At 52.1% G+C, this 19252-nt stretch overlaps 6 protein-coding genes across 6 annotated transcripts; 2 read left to right on the forward strand and 4 right to left on the reverse strand.

Moving 5' to 3' along the window:
* Positions 1 to 1817: 1817 nt before the first annotated feature.
* ssdA (mRNA-binding translational repressor SSD1) lies at positions 1818 to 6021 on the forward strand (the record flags this gene model as incomplete). The annotated part of the gene is made up of 3 exons (XM_025613953.1): positions 1818 to 1914; positions 1983 to 4960; positions 5011 to 6021. 3 exons carry the CDS (start codon positions 1818 to 1820, stop codon positions 6019 to 6021), a joined length of 4086 nt encoding a protein of 1361 aa, XP_025465837.1.
* A 1275-nt stretch (positions 6022 to 7296) lies between these two features.
* BO94DRAFT_557741 (putative ubiquitin conjugating enzyme E2) lies at positions 7297 to 8828 on the reverse strand (the record flags this gene model as incomplete). Its single annotated transcript, XM_025613954.1, has 3 exons — positions 7297 to 8328; positions 8401 to 8699; positions 8804 to 8828. The coding sequence occupies 3 exons, from the start codon at positions 8826 to 8828 to the stop codon at positions 7297 to 7299; spliced, it is 1356 nt and encodes a 451-aa protein (XP_025465838.1).
* A 447-nt stretch (positions 8829 to 9275) lies between these two features.
* BO94DRAFT_116664 (putative GPI anchored protein) lies at positions 9276 to 10670 on the reverse strand. Its single transcript, XM_025605544.1, has 2 exons — positions 10134 to 10670; positions 9276 to 10066 (listed from the first exon to the last, which is right to left on the reverse strand). Exons 1-2 carry the CDS (start codon positions 10197 to 10199, stop codon positions 9746 to 9748), a joined length of 387 nt encoding a protein of 128 aa, XP_025465839.1. The 5' UTR covers positions 10200 to 10670; the 3' UTR covers positions 9276 to 9745.
* Positions 10671 to 13617: 2947 nt separating this feature from the next.
* BO94DRAFT_536532 (membrane magnesium transporter family protein) lies at positions 13618 to 14768 on the reverse strand. The gene is made up of 3 exons (XM_025612036.1): positions 14611 to 14768; positions 14239 to 14488; positions 13618 to 14118 (listed from the first exon to the last, which is right to left on the reverse strand). The coding sequence occupies exons 1-3, from the start codon at positions 14664 to 14666 to the stop codon at positions 14059 to 14061; spliced, it is 366 nt and encodes a 121-aa protein (XP_025465840.1). The 5' UTR covers positions 14667 to 14768; the 3' UTR covers positions 13618 to 14058.
* A 213-nt stretch (positions 14769 to 14981) lies between these two features.
* BO94DRAFT_495133 (translation elongation factor 1 subunit beta) lies at positions 14982 to 16246 on the reverse strand (the record flags this gene model as incomplete). The annotated part of the gene is made up of 4 exons (XM_025609251.1): positions 14982 to 15429; positions 15482 to 15849; positions 16089 to 16128; positions 16207 to 16246. The coding sequence occupies 4 exons, from the start codon at positions 16244 to 16246 to the stop codon at positions 15023 to 15025; spliced, it is 855 nt and encodes a 284-aa protein (XP_025465841.1). The 3' UTR covers positions 14982 to 15022.
* Positions 16247 to 16634: 388 nt separating this feature from the next.
* On the forward strand, positions 16635 to 19160 carry hsp78 (chaperone ATPase HSP78; the record flags this gene model as incomplete). Its single annotated transcript, XM_025609252.1, has 1 exon — positions 16635 to 19160. The coding sequence occupies one exon, from the start codon at positions 16635 to 16637 to the stop codon at positions 19026 to 19028; it is 2394 nt and encodes a 797-aa protein (XP_025465842.1). The 3' UTR covers positions 19029 to 19160.
* Positions 19161 to 19252: the final 92 nt, after the last annotated feature.

Below are 19252 nucleotides of genomic sequence, written 5' to 3' on the forward strand. Positions count from 1 at the left end.
GAAGCTCTTCTGGGAGGGCGTGTCATTCATCAGCAATGTGAATAGGTCAGGATGATCGGAAATGTGTCCAAACGGGTCAGTGAAGGTGGGAAGCTCCTGCGTGGTCTTCCCTGATGTTCATCGGCCTTTTCCCCCACATCTCTAGGTTGCTGCTATATTATTGTTGTATTAACCTGCGTATTGGTTGAACGTCCTTTCTTCGCTTTGGACCTATTAATTGTGAGTATTATATTAGGTATTTTTTTTGTCTGGTTGGAGTATTATTAGTACCCTGCTTCACCTACTAAGCAAGTAAGCTACTGCTGGATGCTGCAGTGCTGCTCACCACTACGACGTGCTGCTGCTACTAATAGACTAACTCAACTTCTTTCTCTCTCCTCCTCCTCCCTCTTCACCTTCACCTCATCCTCTTTCTTCCTTCTTCCTCCCCCTCCCCTCTTATCTCTTCTTCTTTTTTCACTGTCCCTCTCCTTTGGATTTCCCCTCCCCTCTTTCCTCCATCGCTCCTGATCATTCCTTCAGGTCGACGATCCCACCTCCCTGTATCATCACCTGGCTTATCTGTCATTCTCTCTCTGTCAGATATCTCTCTGCCTCGTGTCTTTTTTGGAACTACGAAACCCAAGAGAATCGTATCAGTCTCATCTGGTGACAGGAACTGTTCTTGTGTTCCCCCCGTTTTTCAACGGTTAAGCGCCAACTCAATAAGCCTTTCAATTCAGGACTGAGTTGCCCCCCCTTTTCTGCTACTGAGGAGACCTCCGTTCTCTTCCGTACCATCAATCCCACTTCGGTCGAAAGTCCCCATCATTGGAAAATTTGCAAATCGATTCGAAAAAAAAATTATTTGTCCCATAATCCCCAGAAATTCCAGCAAGAAAAGTCGGAAGGTAATAAAAAAAGGTCCTTCCTTTGAGTGAAGCTTGGGGAATCTACGCCGGTGGTCGCTTGACGAATGGCAGTTGGGGTCTACCGACAAGAGCTTCCATCCGCTTACTCGGTGCCTCCCCCCTCCTCTTCCTCCTAAACTCAGCTTCCCCCCGATTCGTCGAGCTTCATCCTCTCTTTCGGTCCCTGCTGTCTCCCAGAGGCTGTCTTTCAATCTCCCCGCCCGGTGTCCGTTTATCCCAATTTTTGCTTTCTGTTTGAATATATTGCCTTGGCTTCTTTTGATTTGGGGCTCGTGCAACCCCCATTTCTCTGAGACATCCACCGGTCACCGCTGCCTTCGCCATATAACCGGGACTATCCCGCTCCGTGCAAAAAGGAGAAGTCCGATAATCAGATCAACTTCAGATCCCTTCTGAGCCGGACGATCGTTTAGAGGTAAGATCAATTGGAGCCGCGTGCTTCCCATCGCCAATCTTTCTGTTTGCTGCTGGTTTCCTTACCCGGACTGTCTCTGTTGCCCCCCCCCCCCCCCCCCGCGCCTCCATTTGTTTCGCTTCCTGCCAGCTGTACCTTGGTTGATGTCACTTTTTGTATGGGGTAATCGCAGCTTCCGTTGCCCACAACCCCCCCCCCCCTCTTTCCCTATCTACCTCCCCCCTGTTATCGTGATACTCATCCTCATACTTTTCGATACTCGCTGCTCTCCTCTTATCGTCTTCGCGCTTACTGACCTATATTTCGTCTCCAGTATCCTACAGGTTCACCCCTCGTTGTTTCAGACTGCCTCCGATCGGCCTTCCTCAATCACAACCCACGACGAGTGTGACTTCCGTCATTTCTAACATTCTCTCACCCCCGAAGCGGACCGTTTGACCGCGTACACTTGACTCTATACCAAATACCCCTTCGATTCTTCATCTGAGAAGATGGATCAACAGGGACAGTCCGGGGTCCCCGGCCCCGCGGGGCGCAAGCTCCATATTGCCCACAGAAGAAGCCCGTCGGAATTAACTCCCCTTATGAGTATGTGGATACCAACGTAGCTTCATGCACGGCTTCATGTGAAGAGATGCTGACGGTTGTGGCAACAGTGGAACAGCTGGCAATCCAGCAACAGATCGAGCTTCTTCAGCAGCAGCAACAGCAAATCGCAGCAACACATCAGCAGTACGTTAACATGGGATTGTTACAACCACAGCAGCTAGGTCAGGTTTCGGCATTCTCGCCCTCTATCCAGGGCGGTGCTTCCATGGGGGGCGTTTCCCCTCAGTTGAATGCGTTTCAATTTCCACAGCTCGCCCAACAGCAGCTCGGTGTGCCTATGAACACCTCGACTCAACACTCGCACCGTCGCAATCAGTCCGCCCTCCCAGGCCTCGGTATGGGTCCCCCTCCGGCCCCGTCCTCGGGTGCTTCAGGTTATTCCGACTATGGCCAGCAGCAACAGGGTCACCAGCCAAAGAATGATAATGGAGGTCATGGGCGTGGACGCGGGGGTCCCCCTGGCGGTGGCCACCAGCGACGTCACTCGCTTGCACTTCCCGAAGCCAAAAAGGCCGCGGAACTCGCTCAGCAGAAGAGGACCGCCTCCGGCTTCCAGTTTCCCGCACCCAGTACCCCTGGTGGTGACTCTGACAATACTCCTGGCTCTGACGACAAAACAACCCCCATCTCGATGCAGGCTCCCCAAGGGTTGGGCCTTCACCGAGCAGGTAACATCAGGGCTGGCGGTCATGGTCGGAGTCAATCAATGGCTGTGGGCGGAAACCGCGGCTCTCTGTCTGGTCGTGGTGCTGGCGGCTTCCAGTTTCCTCAGGCTAGCGACGGCGAGAATCAACGTCGTGGCAGCCAGACGGGTCATGCGCGGTCTTCCTCCAGAAACTTTGATGGCAATTGGCGCCAACCCAACAATCAGACTCAGAACCAGGACCAGCCGAAGAGTTTTGGTCAGCAGAGCGGTGGTTTCCAGCCTGGCCACCGTACTCGTGCTTCGATGAACCAGTCCATTGGCTCCATTGGATCTTTCCAGTACCCAGGACAGCCCCAGCTCATTCAACTACCCCAAGGTCAGGTCGTCGTGGCCCCGCCACAGATGTTTGGCGGTAACCAGCAGCTCAATCCTCTACAGCTTGCACAGCTTCAAGCCCTGCAGCAGAATGGGCAGCTGAACGGCCAGGGACTCGGTCTTCAGGCTAGCCAACATGCCCCGCCGCAGTTGTCTGCCCAGCAGCAGCAACAGCAGCAGCAGCAGCGCAAGACCCTTTTCACTCCTTACTTGCCTCAGGCAAACTTGCCTGCGCTGCTGAGCAATGGTCAGTTGGTTGCCGGTATCCTTCGTGTGAACAAAAAGAACCGATCCGACGCATACGTAACGACTCCAGACTTGGACGCAGATATTTTTATTTGCGGTAGCAAAGATCGTAACCGTGCCCTTGAGGGTGATTACGTTGCTGTTGAACTTCTGGATGTAGACGAAGTGTGGTCGCAGAAGAAAGAGAAGGAGGAGAAGAAGAAGCGCAAGGATATCACGGAAGCTCGTGCCGGCAGCAGCGCCGGGACTGACAAGCTGTCTCGTTCGGACTCCGGCCCCAACGGGGACCGCCAGGAGGTTGGACCTGATGGTAGCATCCGTCGCCGTGGCAGTCTCCGTCAGCGACCAACCCAGAAGAAGAACGATGATGTCGAAGTTGAAGGTCAAAGCCTTCTCTTGGTTGAAGAAGATGAAATCAGCGATGAGCAAAAGCCACTATATGCGGGCCACATTGTGGCTGTTATCGAGCGCATTGCGGGGCAAATGTTCTCGGGAACCCTTGGTCTCCTCCGTCCCAGTAGCCAGGCGACGAAGGAGAAGCAGGAGGCCGAGAGGCTGGCCAGAGATGGTGGCCACGGCCGTCAGCAACAGGACCGCCAGCAGGAGAAGCCTAAGATTGTCTGGTTCAAGCCTACTGACAAGCGTGTTCCTTTGATTGCGATCCCAACCGAACAAGCTCCTCGAGATTTCGTTGAGAAGCACCAAGATTACGCCAACCGCATCTTTGTTGCCTGCATCAAGCGGTGGCCCATTACTTCCCTTCACCCCTTCGGTACCCTTGTCGAGCAACTTGGAGAGATGGGCGACTTGAAGGTGGAAACTGAGGCTCTTCTCAGGGATAACAACTTCGGCTCCGATGAGTTCTCTGATGCCGTGCTCAAGAGCATTGGCTGGGAGGACTGGTCCGTTTCCAATGAAAACGAGGCGCTTTTGGCCTCTCGTCAGGACTTCCGTCAGGAGACCACTTTCACCGTCACCCCTAGTGGCACCAAGGAACTCGACAATGCATTCCATATCAAACCTCTCGCCGACGGAAAAGTGGAGATTGGTATCCACGTTACCGACATTGCCCACTTTGTCAAGGGTAACTCGTTGGTTGACCGCGAGGCTAAGAAGCGGGGCACTGCTGTTTATCTCGTGGATCGCCTGGTGAACATGCTCCCCACACGTGTCTCCACTGAGCTTTGCGCCCTGCTGCCCGGGGAAGACCGTTTCACGGTCAGTGTTGTGTTCAAGGCCAACCCCGAAACAGGCGCCATTGACGACGATGTCTGGATCGGCAAGGCTATGATCAAGAGCTCTGCTAGGCTCAGCTACGAAGAGGTTGATGCCGCAATCCAGGGAACTTCGACCCTCGCTGCTCCTGGAATCACTGCCGACACCGTCAGGGCGTTGTATGCTGTTACCTCGAAGTTCAAGGAAGCCAGGCTCGGCAACCGGGTCTCCAACATCCCCCCTCTTCGCCTGCTGTATCAACTGGATGACGAGAATGTGCCCGTTGAGTACAATATCTTCAACTCGTCTCCGGTCCGGGAACTTGTGGAGGAACTGAGCTACAAGGCCAACTTCCTGGTGGCTCGTACGCTGGTCACTGCCCTGCCTGAGAAAGCCTTCCTGCGTCGCCAGATGTCGCCAAACGCTCGCCGCCTTCACCTCTTCGTTGAACGTATGAACAAGCTTGGCTATGGTCTGGATCTGACCAGTAGTGGAACCTTGCAGAGCAGTCTCTGCCAAGTTCAGGATGACGATTTGCGGAAGGTCAGTTTTGGATTCCTAATCAAGAAAGGCCCGGCTAACAATTATCACAGGGCATGGAAACGGTTCTTCACAAAGCCATGCAACGTGCCAAGTACTATCTCGCTGGCAGTGTACAGGATGATCAGCGTCAGCACTACACCCTGAACTTGCCTGTTTACACTCATTTCACGAACCCCTCTCGGCGATATGCAGATATTGTCGTCCATCGCCAGCTGGAAGCTGTTCTGTCGAATGGTGCGGTTGAGTTCTCGGATGACTTGGAGTCGTTGACCAAGACCGCCGATCTCTGTAACAACAAGAAGGATTCTGCCCACAATGCCCAGGAGCAGAGTGTTCACATCGAAGCTTGCAGGAACATGGACAAGGAGCGACAGGAACTCGGTGGTGATCTCATCAGCGAGGGCATTGTCATCTGTGTTTATGAGTCCGCCTTTGACGTTTTGATCCCAGAATACGGCTTCGAGAAACGTGTCCACTGCGATCAGTTGCCCTTGAAGAAGGCTGAATACCGCAAGGACTCGCGTGTGTTGGAGCTTTACTGGGAGAAGGGTGTGCCATCCTCCGCTTATATCCCTGAGGATGAACGGCCCAAGCCTGGGAACTCCCGTGCAGCTCAAGCTGCTGCGGCTGCACGCGAAGCAGAAGCTGCCAGAGAACGTGCCCGGGAGCGCGAAGAAGCCATGCGGAGACAGACAGAAACCAGCACCATGTCCGCTGACGATGCCAATGCTCTGTTTGATGACGATGATGACGATGTTTCCGAAGTTACTGAGATGGCTGCGGGCGTATCATTGAACTCGTCTGCTGATCGCTCAACCCAGAGCATGCCACCTTCACCCACTCGCAACGGCCATCTTCAGCAGGCTCCTCACCGGACGCGGTCTGACCCGAAGATCGCAACGCTCAGCGGGGATGCTCCCGAAGCCAAATTGACAAACAAGGAGAAGTACCTCCGGTTGTTCAAGCTCCGGGAAGAGGATGGAGAATACATCCAGGACGTCACCGAAATGACCCGTGTCCCTATTATCTTGAAGACTGACTTGAGCAAGAGCCCTCCGTAAGTGCTTTCATCCTGCTTACAGTCCATGTCAGTCCGTTCTGATAGCTAACGTGTGTTTGCAGATGCCTCACTATTCGCTCGGTCAACCCCTATGCACTGTAAAACGACCAAAAACAAATTCACTTCTTCGGATGTGTTCTATATGTTTGCGCTATGGATTTTGGTCTTTGCTTGGTGGATCATCAGGGTGGTCATATGATGGTGAACTTGCAGCTCTATTCTATCTATTATCACCACTGGTTCACACATGCATAGCAGCCAACCTCTCCTTGCTTTGCAGTAATTTTTCTTTAATCAGCTTAGCGTGTTGCTCGTTTATTTTATAATTGCCGGAGACCTCCCAAAGCAAACGGTGGATCTCTTGTTCCGAGTTTTTCCATATCCGTCCCGCAATATGGCCTCATGGAGACCAATTGGGGAGTACACCGATCTCGCAAGACGTCTGGATCTGAGCCCAGTGGTTCGGGGGAGAAGGAGTCGGGGTGACCCGGGAATAAGATGATACGAGAATAGTTGTGGTTTCATCGCTTGTATTGATTGCGAGGGGTGCCTCGGGAAAATTTGTCTATTCATTCTAGCTAGATATTTGCATAGCTTATTATTAACAGGTTGTTTCGGATGACCTTCCTTTTTGTAGACCAAGAAATCCGTCCGGTTCTAAATAAGCAAGTCGTCTAATCCAAACTTAGAACAATCACTACTAAACATGGTCTCGAGGCTTAAAAGGGCATCATACTAAAGATCACTACCTCGGATCTTACTGGTCTACAGAACCACATCGACTAAATACAGTCCCAAGGGATAACTTCACACATACGAAGCAAATAACTTTATACGACCAAATTACCCTGGAAGAGACGAAATGATTGTTTGTCTATTTAGTAACTGCTAGACGCAGTTCTTAATGAATCGAATCGAATCGAATCCGAAGCCAACCGGAGATATTCAATGAAAGTATCTCTGAAACCAGTACACCGTGGATATGCAAGAGTCGGGAATAGAAGAGCTATGCCTGAAAAGATGAAGAAAGAAAGAACCCCTCCGTATCCGAATCCGTATCCATTCATTTTCGTTGCACACGAGAACGCCGAGCCAGAGGCTGAGAATTCATTGTCGCGGACGGACATAAAGGAGAACTTGCAGTTGCAGTCGAGGTATTATAGGGTATGTGGTCGTGTGGTCGTGAAAGGTGAGAGGTGAGATGTGAGGGTGGGGGGTAAGTAGTCGAAAGAAATACGGGTAGATATGTACCGCGAAGGAGGGGGTAGGGGGATGTTTACAGTCTGCGAATGCCGATTCGAGGTTTGGCCTTTTTGGCTTTTGAACTTGAGACTTTCCGCGAGCCCATCACTGGTTTTGATAATTTCGAGCCCGATGGGACCGAGGTAGATGCAGATGGAGCGAGGATGGTGGGAGGATTGCTGGGATGAGACATCGTTATTGTTGGGTCGCTATCTTTGAGTCCGTTTAGAGCGCGAGGGTTCTCCTTGCCGTCGCCGCTGGCTCGACGCACAAAGCCTAATTCCGCAGGGTCGGGATCATCTTCGAAGATTTGCACATCTTCGCGTATCCGTCCTGACGAGTTAATCCCTTTGTCGAGGATAGAGAGCTTAGGAGATTTCCTTTGTGGGGAGTGGCCGCGGTGAGGAATGTCGCTGGGGTTATTCGCTGCGATATTCTTTTCGGATGCGGACATGCCATCTGCGGACATGCCATCTACAGTCATGTCCTCTGTGTCCACGGCAAAGGGGTCGTCCAGGTCCATTGGCATGGTCAGAACGGACAGCGGTCGTTTGCCAAAGACGTTTTTGCGAATGGTAGGTAGTGTAAGTCGTACGGGAGAGGGTGATAGAGAAGGGTCGTTTTCTTTGCTGGCGTTGGTGGATGTTTCCGATTCATCGTCGGAGATGGTCGTGTTAGGGGTATCGTGAGGTTCCTCTTCTGGTTGCCGCTCCTGGTATTCAATGGGTGTAGAGGGTTGATGAGAGAATGCTCGTGAGCTAGAGCTTTCTTCCTCACTATACCGGGTAATTCGCTTTTTCATTGTGACTGAGGCAATTCTGGTCCCCTTCCGTGGTCGTAGGGAGCGAGAATCCTCCTGCTCTGTTGGGATGACCGCTCCGGCGTCCTCGCCTCTCATTTTTGCCTCAGATACTGCTGAGGCTAGCTCTGTTGGGACAGGGGCGTGGATCGAAGTCATCAATTTTGCTTGGCGAGCAAAAGCATCGTAATTCTCTTGGAGCAGTGCGCCGGCTGCGGAGTTTAATGCGGAGTCGGGATTGGGATATATCAGGAGGCATGAGATAGTCTAGTAATTTTCCGCTGTCAGGTCATGTCCCGGGCCATCGCAAGTTTTGTTTGTTGGAGATGGGGTACATACGATCAAGACATCCTTCAAGGTCAGATTGGACTTCCAGTCTCGCTTCAGTGTATCCACACAGACCGCCCCTGTCGATTCCTCCACATTCGGATGCCATATGCGTGTTCTGAAAGTCGCCTTTGGCGGGCTCTTAGGGTAATCCTCCGGCATCTTCAAGTGTAATCGCCATAGGCCCTGGGAGTATGGCGTACCCTGTGGTCCGGCCAGGAGGGTGGTGAGCTGGGTCAGGTCGTCCGAAGCATCTTCGGAGGGAAAGAGATAGTTGGGAGGGAGTTCTTCATGCAATGCTGCATGGTCCGCTGCGAGACGTCGCAAAGATAACACCTGAAGAGGAGCACAAGAACTTTTAGCGATCGTCACTCAAGAGGGGAAGTCAATTGGCATCGGGCACCAATAAACTCACCATATTTGCTTCTCCCAAGCAACATTGACCTCAAAATCGAGGCCGAATGGGTTTGGAATGCGAGTAAAAGTCCGTCTGGATTCAATGACTGCGCCGATGTCTGTTCGGCGGACTACCCCTGTCGATCCAGGCAAGTGACACAGACGAGGATCCCTTTGTGGATATGGTTAGATCGCAGCAAGGTGAGGATGGTTCGGTCCCGATCCGTTGCCCCCGACGGCCGCTGTTGCCCGCTCTTTGTTTTGATGATCGAACTGGCCGCCCTAGCCCCGTTCGGGACCCAAACAACGCGCGCGGCTCGGTCACGTGCATTTCGCGTCACTCTCACGCGTTTTAGGAAATGTAATTGATTACGGAGTACTTCACCGTCGACGGAGCCAGATCTGGCAGATGTCAACCCCCAATATCTGGGATCTTCGAGTGGAACTCTGCGAATTTCAATGAACGGTCCTTCGTACGACTCAGGGCTATCCCATTAACATCGTGGGGTCCAGGAGCCCTATCGCCAAACCCACCTTCTACACCGTTGGACCGAACCTGACAGTGACACAGTAACACTATACTACCATATATTTACGGATGTATAAGCTTAAAGTTAAGATGGGCTCGCAGCGAATTCTCAGTGTATTTACCATGTCCTCATTAAGCGATTAAAAATTACTAAAGAAGAGAACTCGTATGTGCGCCGCGTTATGCATCTTTTGTGAACAAGCGGTGAACGTTGAAAGGAAGAACAGGAAAGAAAATCCTTCCCAGCAATGTTACATATGTCAGAAGAAAACTGTAAAATACCCATCCCCTTCACATCATAGCACCACGCTTCCTGCGGCCCAAATGGAAAGTTCGATCGCCATGGGTATCAGATATTTCCCAGGAGACTGGGTTCGAGACGGTCGAGACTCAACTCCATCAAGGCGCAGGTAGGAAGATCGCCCTCTCCATTTACAGGAAAGCAGCGAGAGCAGCACCAGCCACGACGGACAGACCGACGGGGCCGGCGGTGGCGAGAGGAACACCAGCACCAGAGGAAGTGCTGGTGCTGGAGCTCTTGCTCGATGAGCTACCAGTCGAGGTGGAGGAGTCGGAGCTGGAAGTCTTGGTGGAGGTCTTGGTGGAGGTGGTGGCAGAAGCGCTCTTCGACCTCACGAGGGAAGAAGGAACACCGCTAGAGCCGACGACGATGCTAGAGGCTCCAGCAGGCAGGGATCCCTGGGTGGGGATGACAGGAGTCGAGGTGACAGCAGCGGAGGGCTCACCCTGGGGCTATACTTGGGTCAGTATGGTACTCTCAGACATCATTAAATAGCATATCAAGCAGGGTTGTTCTTACAACCGCAACAGAAGACTGGGCAGCAGCGAAAGCCGCGAAAGCAACGAGGAGGATAGAAGAACGCATCTTGCTAGCGAGTGGTAGTCTAGATCTGATTGACCGGGTAGATTGAGTGGATCGTTGCGGAGGCGATCGGTAGACTAGCGAGTGTCTTGAAGCGAGAAGATGAAGCGAAAGTAGGTAGAGGTTCGTGGAACGACCGTGGGGGTTGCTTTATATGACTTGGGCAAGGGAAAGGGACGCAGAGGTGACAGGCGCAGGGGAAGCCTTTAAATAGAGTCAGGGTAGGGGAAAAAAGTAAGTGGCTCACCACAGGTGCCATTCATCCCTCTCCATCAGCCCTGTCTGCAGCTGCTCCTCCCTCCTCCTAGTGGCAATGGAAGGAGGGATCCACCGGACAAAGGGCAACATCAGCAGCCCCAGTCCACGGCCAGCATTTTCTAGGCCATTCTAAGTCGCATCCCGTGGCTAAGAGGCGGGACGACGAGACTCAGCGTGCAAGGCGATGCTGGAGAGTGGCTGCCAAGACCCGGCAACAATCAGCAGATGGCGCAACTAAAACGCCTAGAGTCGTACTAAGCTCTCCCGCGACGGGACAATGGCCAGTTAGTCAGCATTCTAAAGGCCTCCTCCGCACAGGTTTGCGTATGCCCTGGCTATTTTTGGTGCCCATCGGAGCACAGCGTCAGCGGCCGCGCTCCACTTGCGTGCGGGCGCCCCGCCAATGATGGTCCTGTTCTTATAGATCTGCTGCTGGGTGTGCGAATAATGTTGAATGTAACCGGCTTGGGAGGGGAGGGAAAAAAATTAAATGAGCGGGAAAAAAAGAAAAGGAAAAAAAAGAAAAATAGAAAACAGCCGAAATTTCCCTCTTTCATCTCATTTGACTTTGATGGCCCACCGATCCATTACACAGTACTCTGTAAATTCCCTCCACTATCTAGATAGATGACAGTAATTTGTAGTAGTTACACATCAATCCTTCCTGGCATGCCCACCACCAGTGCCCATGGGCCAGGCCACCGACTCGTCAGTTCATCGGAGGGAGCATGCCTGCCACTGCATGAATGCCTGGTCTTGCCCAGCCACGCATTCAAAGCTTGTCATACGAGGTACGTCCGAACAGTCTAGCCTCCCATGGCCATCGTCGCAAGCCACCCGGGGAGGGTCACTGACGGGTTCGACCGACTGGCTGGTCGGTCGCCTTGGTGGTGAGATGGTTGTAGTCACTAGCAACGGCAATACTTAACCGTCTGCGCGCCTCTTTTACTGCCACATCCTGCTGTCCACGTAACAAACCACCGCGACGCATCATCCTTCCAACCCTCGCTCTCGCTCTTGACGTAAGATCATGACGAGCCCTCGGCATCACATTCACAGCACACTAGAACGTGATTCGGTTCCTGCAGGGGTCAAAGGGGACTCGTATGCTCTTAGGTACATACACTGGACTAATAGTCATAGGAATTGTCTCTCGGCGTGTCAATCCTCAATAATAGCCGATCCGGAAAAAAAATATTAATCTGAACCATAAGATGATCATCGATGCGGATGGGCTGCCAGATGCCAAGATGGTAGTTGCTATCCGGCCTGTACCTACTTAGTACCTACATGAGAGCGTACGTATGCAAAACTGGAGGTGCATGGACGTGTCGATCAACCAAGTTCCAACCCTCGCACTGTAAGACAGTGCGCACCGGCCAGACCAGTCCACCGTAAGGTACACAGGGTATCAGGGGTCTCAAATCTCCGGACAAGAAGGGTTGGCAACGGGCATTTTACCTATCTAATTGCCACTCGAGTAATGCAAGGGAAAGGACGAGGCCATGAGAGCAATGGATTCGTTCCCCCCCCCCATACATATTACATAGTAAAGGGATAAACAAAGGGTGGTTGATGAAGGCGGGCCAAGATTCCAGAGAAGAGGAAAGCGGGTTCTCGCCGACCCTGCCAATCCCACCCCCTCCCGCCCTTGTCTCAACTCGCAGGTCTCCGTCGCCCGTTGATTGATACTGAGACCCTCCCAAGGCCTCCAGTGGGGAGACGCCACCAAATTGAGCAATAAATCAGATGGTCAATGAACGTCGCCCGTTTTGAACTGCCATGTCCTTTTGGTAAAGGACTCACGTATGGGGTTGTACATAAGAGGCGACATGGCACGGAGGATTCCCTGGGGTCGCTAAATATTACCCCCGTGAAGGCAGGCAGAGAGAGACCTGTCGCCTGTCGGAGTGATGGTTGGTTACGTTGCTTTTCCTCATTATTGGCTATTATTGCCCACCGATCCCCTCGTCTAGACCCAGTCCGAAGGAGAGAACCGAACAGAAAAGGGCGTGCTTGCTCTGCAATGGATCTCGATCCCCACTTAGGGCATCCATCATCCATTCACTTCCATCGCCATTTGATAGTAGTCTCTCTTTATATTTACCGCATTGCTTTTTCGCCCAACCCCGACACCACTCTGGAGCCCGTCCTTCCCATGTCATCGTGATATGTCTTAGACCCAGGGGGGGCCTGACATGGAGTCTGTCGTGTCTTGCTTAGACGTGCGCTTGTTTCTCTTCCAGTCACGTCTCACGAGCGTATCCCCCACATAACCGCCCAGATAGACCCCTATTGGACATGTTCCTCCTTCCCGTTCTTGGGGATACGAGCAATAGTGGCTCAGGGTTTGCGACATAGCACCTTAAATAGAAATGCGAGGACCAATTTTGAGTCACCGGATTGTCCGCCAGGCAGGAGGGTCCGAGGGAGGTTTGGTTTACCATCAAACCCTCTAGATAAAGACGACGATTCAATGGCAGACACTACAGCGATACTGACCAAAGTGTACCCAGCAGCCATTCGCGCTAGTCAACTTATACGTGGCAATGCCATCGTCGCAACTACCAACCAGCCGGACGGAACAAGAAACTGAAGCTGAAGGCCACAAGTATGCAAACACTCCGGCTACTCAACAAATGTCAATTCATCTCTGCCGCGCATTTACGCGCCACCCGAAGTGCAACCTTACCATTCAATCTTTCCCGTTTGGGGTCGGTGTACCAGACTGGGCCACGGCAGTATCAACGGACAACGTTTTGATTAATACCTGCCGCGTCATCACGCGCAGACTATAAAAGTCTGGAGTATCTGGTCCCGGCCGCAAAGTCCGAGGTGCTGATGACGTTGCTCGAGAGTATGGAGGGTAGATGGGCATGTGCAGCTCATGAATGCATCGGTGCTCTAGCCTCCGAACCCATGAAATCGACTTTGATAGACACATTCCGGTGGACATGACGGATAAGGTCCGCGGAATCTGGGACGCGAAGAACTCATGCGAATACCTACATGACAGCATGGGTCGTCATAACCTCCCTTATATACGCGTTGTCGGGAGTTGACTGCAGGCTGTTCGACTAACAGAGAGGCTGGGGGTTGTTTGAGCGTTCTTGGACACTGAAGTGAGTATCTGGTATGATGATGCCACCACAGGCACTTGTCTTGAAGATTAGTAGTCTGCAGGTAAGATTGTCAAGGCCGTCAACTACTAGTCAAGGTACCGATTCGTATGGTAGACCAGCACCCATCTCTCTTACCCCTCTCCCCTCCTTTGCACCATAACCAGCTAACTATAATTCGGGCAACTGCAATACAATACCACGTGCCATCCATGCTCCATTCAACCCGAATAATGATATACTCACCACGTATATGGAGTAGCAAGTCCCCAAACGCAACTACTTCGCGCTTTATAGACCTCACTCCAACATCCCAATATATCCATCACAAACATAACCAGACATACTTCCACCTCCGACCTCAACCCAACTAATCTCACCAATCCATTCCATTCATTCACATCTAAATATCATACAAACACCCCCCTCCCCAATCTATCCCCATAGACCCACCATTCCCATAACCATAACCATAACCAAACCCATCACTTCTCAGGAACCGGAACCTCTCCCCGCATCCAATCCGCGAATTCCTTCCTCTTAGTCTACAGCAACAAAGACACATCAGCAAGATTCAAACATATACACATATACCCATCCCTCCACCCCCTCAGTCTACCCCGGGAAAGAAATCAAGATGGAAGAAAAAAAAAGAAACCACTCACCCTAACATCCCAAAACCCATACCGTTCCTCCAACCTAAGGAAGGGATTCCGACCACCACCTTCCCTCTCAATCTCGCCAGCCCATTCACTCCAACTAATCGGCTTCAGTTTCTCAGCGCCGAGGACAAGGCCCGCAGAGACGAGGACTAGGGATGCGAGGGCCTCGATGATGATGTCGAGGGGGAGGGCGGTGGGGTTGGTCGTGGAGGAGTTGCTGTATAGGAGGGTGTGTTCGTGGGCGGAGTAGCCTCTATGTTTTTTGTTTCGTTAGTATCAATGGTGTTTGTGGTTGTGTTTGTGTTTGGGGTTAGAGAGAGAGTATGGGGGACTAGATGGGGGAATGGAGAGATAGATAGGTGGGTAGCCACGTACGCGTGAGCGAGAAGGATGAGGCCGAAGAAGGCCACGAGGCGGGATAGGAATCCCATTTTGGGTGCGGTGTATGTGTGTATCTGGGTGTGCAGTGTTGTAGGTGACTATTGCCTCGTCGAGATTGACTGGTCGGGATGGACTGACTCGTGAGCTTGGAGCTGTATGTAATCTGCGCTACTTGCTTCTACGGGAGACCAATGGGCCCTCTTCTGCACTGCACCGGGCTGGATCTGTTCTGTCGGACCCCGCCAAAGGCCCAACTAATTGAGATTGGGCAGCACCCCCAGGTCTTCATGCCACTTGGTGCAGTTGCTAGGAGGGGTTGGAGGGGTCTGTCTACCAATTTACGACGGGAATGGCTACATGTGCATCATAGTGTATTAAATGGGTATTTATTTGATTTTGGTATTCGTTATGTCGCCGGGATCATCCTCGGTCGACGGGGGTTATTCAAGTTCATGACAGTATATTTCCGTGGAATAACATAAAATAATCCATCACACCATAGCTCTTCATTAAACAACATTCCATTTACAGCTTCTGCATAGCGGCCTGTGGGGATTCCGTTAGCACCGTTGCAACGGTGTAGAGGGGTTGATCCTTGACTTACAACATCGGTGGACTGGACGTGGTCCTCGTCCTCCTCGATCTGCTGCTGGAGCTCGTCAAGAGAGATCTTCTCGTCCTCAACGACAAGGTTGATCTGGAGCTTCTTGATACCGAAACCAACGGTGACGAACTTGCTGGCACCCCAGACAAGACCCTCCTTCTCGATAGCACGGACGTTGGCCTCGAGCTCCTCGAGGTTGGTCTCATCATCTGTAAACAGTTAGTATCAGGGAAAGTAGAATAGAGAGTGATGGACACATACCCCAAGGCTTAACCTCAAGAGTCACGATAGACTTGGCAACGGGCTTGGGCTTGGCCTCCTTCTTCTTCTTGTACTCAGCAAGACGAGCCTCACGCTCCTTGACGACCTCGGGGTCCTCCTCCTCCTCGTCGGAGCCGAAGAGGTCCATGTCGTCGTCCTCCTCAGCGGCCTTGGGGTTGGTGGGCAGCTCAGTGGACTCGGGGCCGTAGGCAGTGTAGGGCTTGGAGGCATCGCCGGGGAGAGTGGCGTGCTCAGCCTCGTGGGAGGCGATGTGCTTGTACCAGCGAGCAACGTGGGGGTACTTCTCGGCGTCAGGGGCGCCGGAGAAGGCCTTGAAGCTCACGACATCGGCCTGGGAAGGAGCATCGCTTTAATCCAGTTAGCTTGGGTGATCATCTTCTCCACCGAGAAAAAATGGTTAAATGAAGAAAAACAGAAAGCAAAAAGGATTTTCCAAGTAATCAGAAGCGCGATTGCTCGCATTGTGTTTAATCTTGCAGCGGGGTCTTAAGCCGCCTCATAAACACGGACCAATTTCTTTTCATCATGCAAACAAGGAAGAATCTTTCAAGGCACCAATGCTAGAGGGGAAAAGGGGGTGCCTTACCCAACAATGTAGCTCCTGGTAGCCAAGTAGTTGTTGGCAACTGAGGGGTACCATTAGTTACTGCTGAGAGCAGACAGGAAAGGAAAATAATGAGCAAGAAAGAAAAAGGAAGACATACTGGTAAGGCCGGCGTCGGAAGCGAAGTCAGTGAAACCCATTGTGAATGTGTGTGTGGGAGAGATGTGGTGAGTGAAAAGGAAAGAGAAGAAAGGAGGAAGAAATAGGAGGGGAAAGGTGTTCTGAAGTATTTTTTCAACGGAGGGTCCGAGTAGTGAAATTTTTCGGCGGCACCAACAGAGCCCCTCATTCCGGCCTGCACGTGACTCGACGGTGACGGAGTGACGGAGCTATCTGGCCTTTGGGGGGAGCTTCCGCCACTCACCGGCCAGCTCGCAGTGGAGCCTTCGAGAAGCCTCGCGACGCTTGGAGGCAAGCGGATGGTCGCCTGGCCCGGCTATATAGGCCCCTAGCTATACTCGAGCTATACCAGAGCTGCAGAGACCACCGACAGGCTTGAACTGACCCTCCACGCTTGCATTTTTGACCATGTCGTCAAGGTTGCACCTCGCTCGTGGTCGGCTTTTCCGACCGTCCACCCTTCCGTCATCGACTCGGATCCTTCAACCTTCACAAGCATTGCATCTACTACCGCGCTCTCGGCTAAGCAATGTCCCCCAGATTCTGTCAGTATCGCCCATACGCACGTACGCCAATGGCCGACCTCATCCTCCTGGAGGTACCCATCGTATGAACCTGGGGGGTGAGCCCGAGAAATCGGCTTTGGAACAGTTCGGTGTCGACCTCACAGCCAGGGCTAAAGCTGGCAAATTGGACCCCGTCATCGGACGAGATGCCGAAATCCATCGCACCATTCAGGTCCTGTCTAGGCGAACGAAAAACAACCCCGTTCTGATTGGAGCAGCGGGTACTGGAAAGACGGCAGTCTTGGAGGGTCTGGCGCAGAGAATTGTTCAGGGAGACGTTCCGGAAAGCATCAAGGAGAAGCGTGTGATTTCCTTGGATCTGGGGTCTCTCATCGCCGGTGCTAAGTTCAGAGGCGATTTTGAGGAGCGGCTGAAGTCGGTCCTTAAAGAAGTCGAGGATGCGCAAGGGGGTGTGATCCTATTCATCGATGAACTTCATACCTTGCTTGGCTTGGGAAAGGCAGAGGGCAGTATCGACGCCAGCAATCTCTTGAAACCGGCATTGTCCCGCGGTGAGCTTCAATGCTGCGGTGCTACGACTTTGAACGAGTACAGATTGATTGAAAAGGACGTGGCTTTGGCAAGACGGTTCCAGCCGATCCAAGTCGGCGAACCTTCAGTTGCGGCTACGATTTCCATCTTGCGTGGTATCAAGAACAAGTATGAAGTCCACCATGGTGTCCGAATCACGGATGGTGCTTTGGTGGCAGCAGCAACTTACAGCAACCGTTACATCACGGACCGCTTTCTTCCAGATAAGGCGATTGATCTGGTCGACGAGGCGGCGTCTGCCTTACGCCTACAGCAAGAATCCAAGCCCGACGTGATTAGAGAGCTGGACCGCGATATCACCACCATCCAGATCGAGCTCGAGTCTCTTCGCAAGGAAACCGATGTCAGCAGCCGTGAACGACGAGAAAAACTTCAAGGAGATCTGAAAGTCAAGCAAGAAGAGGCGGCGAAATTAACCGAGGTCTGGGAGAAGGAGAAGGCTGAAATCGAAGGACTCAAGCGCGCAAAGGAGGAGCTGGAGAAAGCTCGCTTCGAATTAGAACAGGCACAAAGAGAAGGAAACTTCGCCAAGGCTGGTGAGCTGAGATATGCCACCATCCCAAGCCTCGAAGCCAAGTTGCCCAAGGAGGGTGAAGAGCCAACCGCAGGTACCCAAACCAGTCTAATTCACGACTCGGTTACTCCTGATGACATTGGCAATGTGGTTTCTCGGACTACTGGCATCCCTGTCAACAAGCTGATGGCCGGTGAGGTGGAGAAACTCATCAAGATGGAAGACACATTGCGCCAATCCGTTCGTGGGCAAGATGAGGCTCTCTCCGCAGTCGCCAATGCGGTCCGGATGCAAAGGGCAGGCCTTAGCGGAGAGAATAGGCCACTTGCTTCGTTCATGTTCCTTGGTCCTACTGGTGTTGGAAAGACAGAACTTTGCAAGAAGATGGCCGAATTTCTGTTCTCCACCGAAACGGCTGTTGTCCGATTTGATATGAGCGAGTTCCAAGAGAAGCACACGATCAGTCGCTTGATCGGCTCCCCGGCCGGCTACGTTGGGTACGACGACGCTGGTCAACTCACAGAGGCTGTAAGGAGGAAGCCGTACGCGGTGCTATTGTTTGATGAGTTTGAGAAAGCACATCGCGACATCTCCGCTTTGCTGTTGCAGGTCCTTGATGAGGGTTTCCTTACAGATTCTCAGGGCCACAAAGTGGACTTCAGAAACACTCTCATCGTGCTTACATCAAACCTCGGAGCCGACATACTTGTTGGTGCCGACCCTCTGCATCCTTACAAGGAGGTTGGAGATGAGATATCGCCTGAGATCAAGAAGTCTGTCATGGATGTTGTACAATCAGCCTATCCGCCAGAGTTCCTCAACCGCCTCGATGAATTCATCATCTTCAAGCGGCTGTCTCGCGATGCTCTGAGGGATATTGTCGACATCAGAGTCAAAGAGCTGCAATCACGACTCGACGATCGACGGATGACTCTGCGGGTAGATGACGAGATCAAGGATTGGCTCTGTGCAAAGGGCTATGATCCTAAGTACGGTGCTCGGCCCCTTAACCGCTTGATTGCGAAGGAAATTGGCAACAAGCTGGCTGATAAGATCATTCGCGGCGAGGTTACAGCCGGGCAGACTGCTCGCGTCACATTCAATGCCGATAAGAGTGGACTTGCAGTCATTGCGGAAATCGCTGAAGAAACTGAGCTCGAATCCGCGTGAAACAAAAGTTCATTTCGCATTTCATGTTCCTGCCATTTGGTAATGGGCGCCATTTTCCGGTGTTTCAGTGTGTTAAGATGATGACCTTGGATGACTTGATCTCTACTCTTTGACATTGTATTATAGCATTGTATATCTATTGTATGCCTTATGTCACTAATGAACTGTATATATCTTATGAAATACATCATTGTATTCGCTTCCTGAACTTCGGTTCTTTCTTT

This window comes from Aspergillus sclerotioniger (genome assembly GCF_003184525.1).
Source record: "Aspergillus sclerotioniger CBS 115572 chromosome Unknown BO94scaffold_19, whole genome shotgun sequence".
NCBI lineage: Eukaryota > Fungi > Ascomycota > Eurotiomycetes > Eurotiales > Aspergillaceae > Aspergillus > Aspergillus sclerotioniger.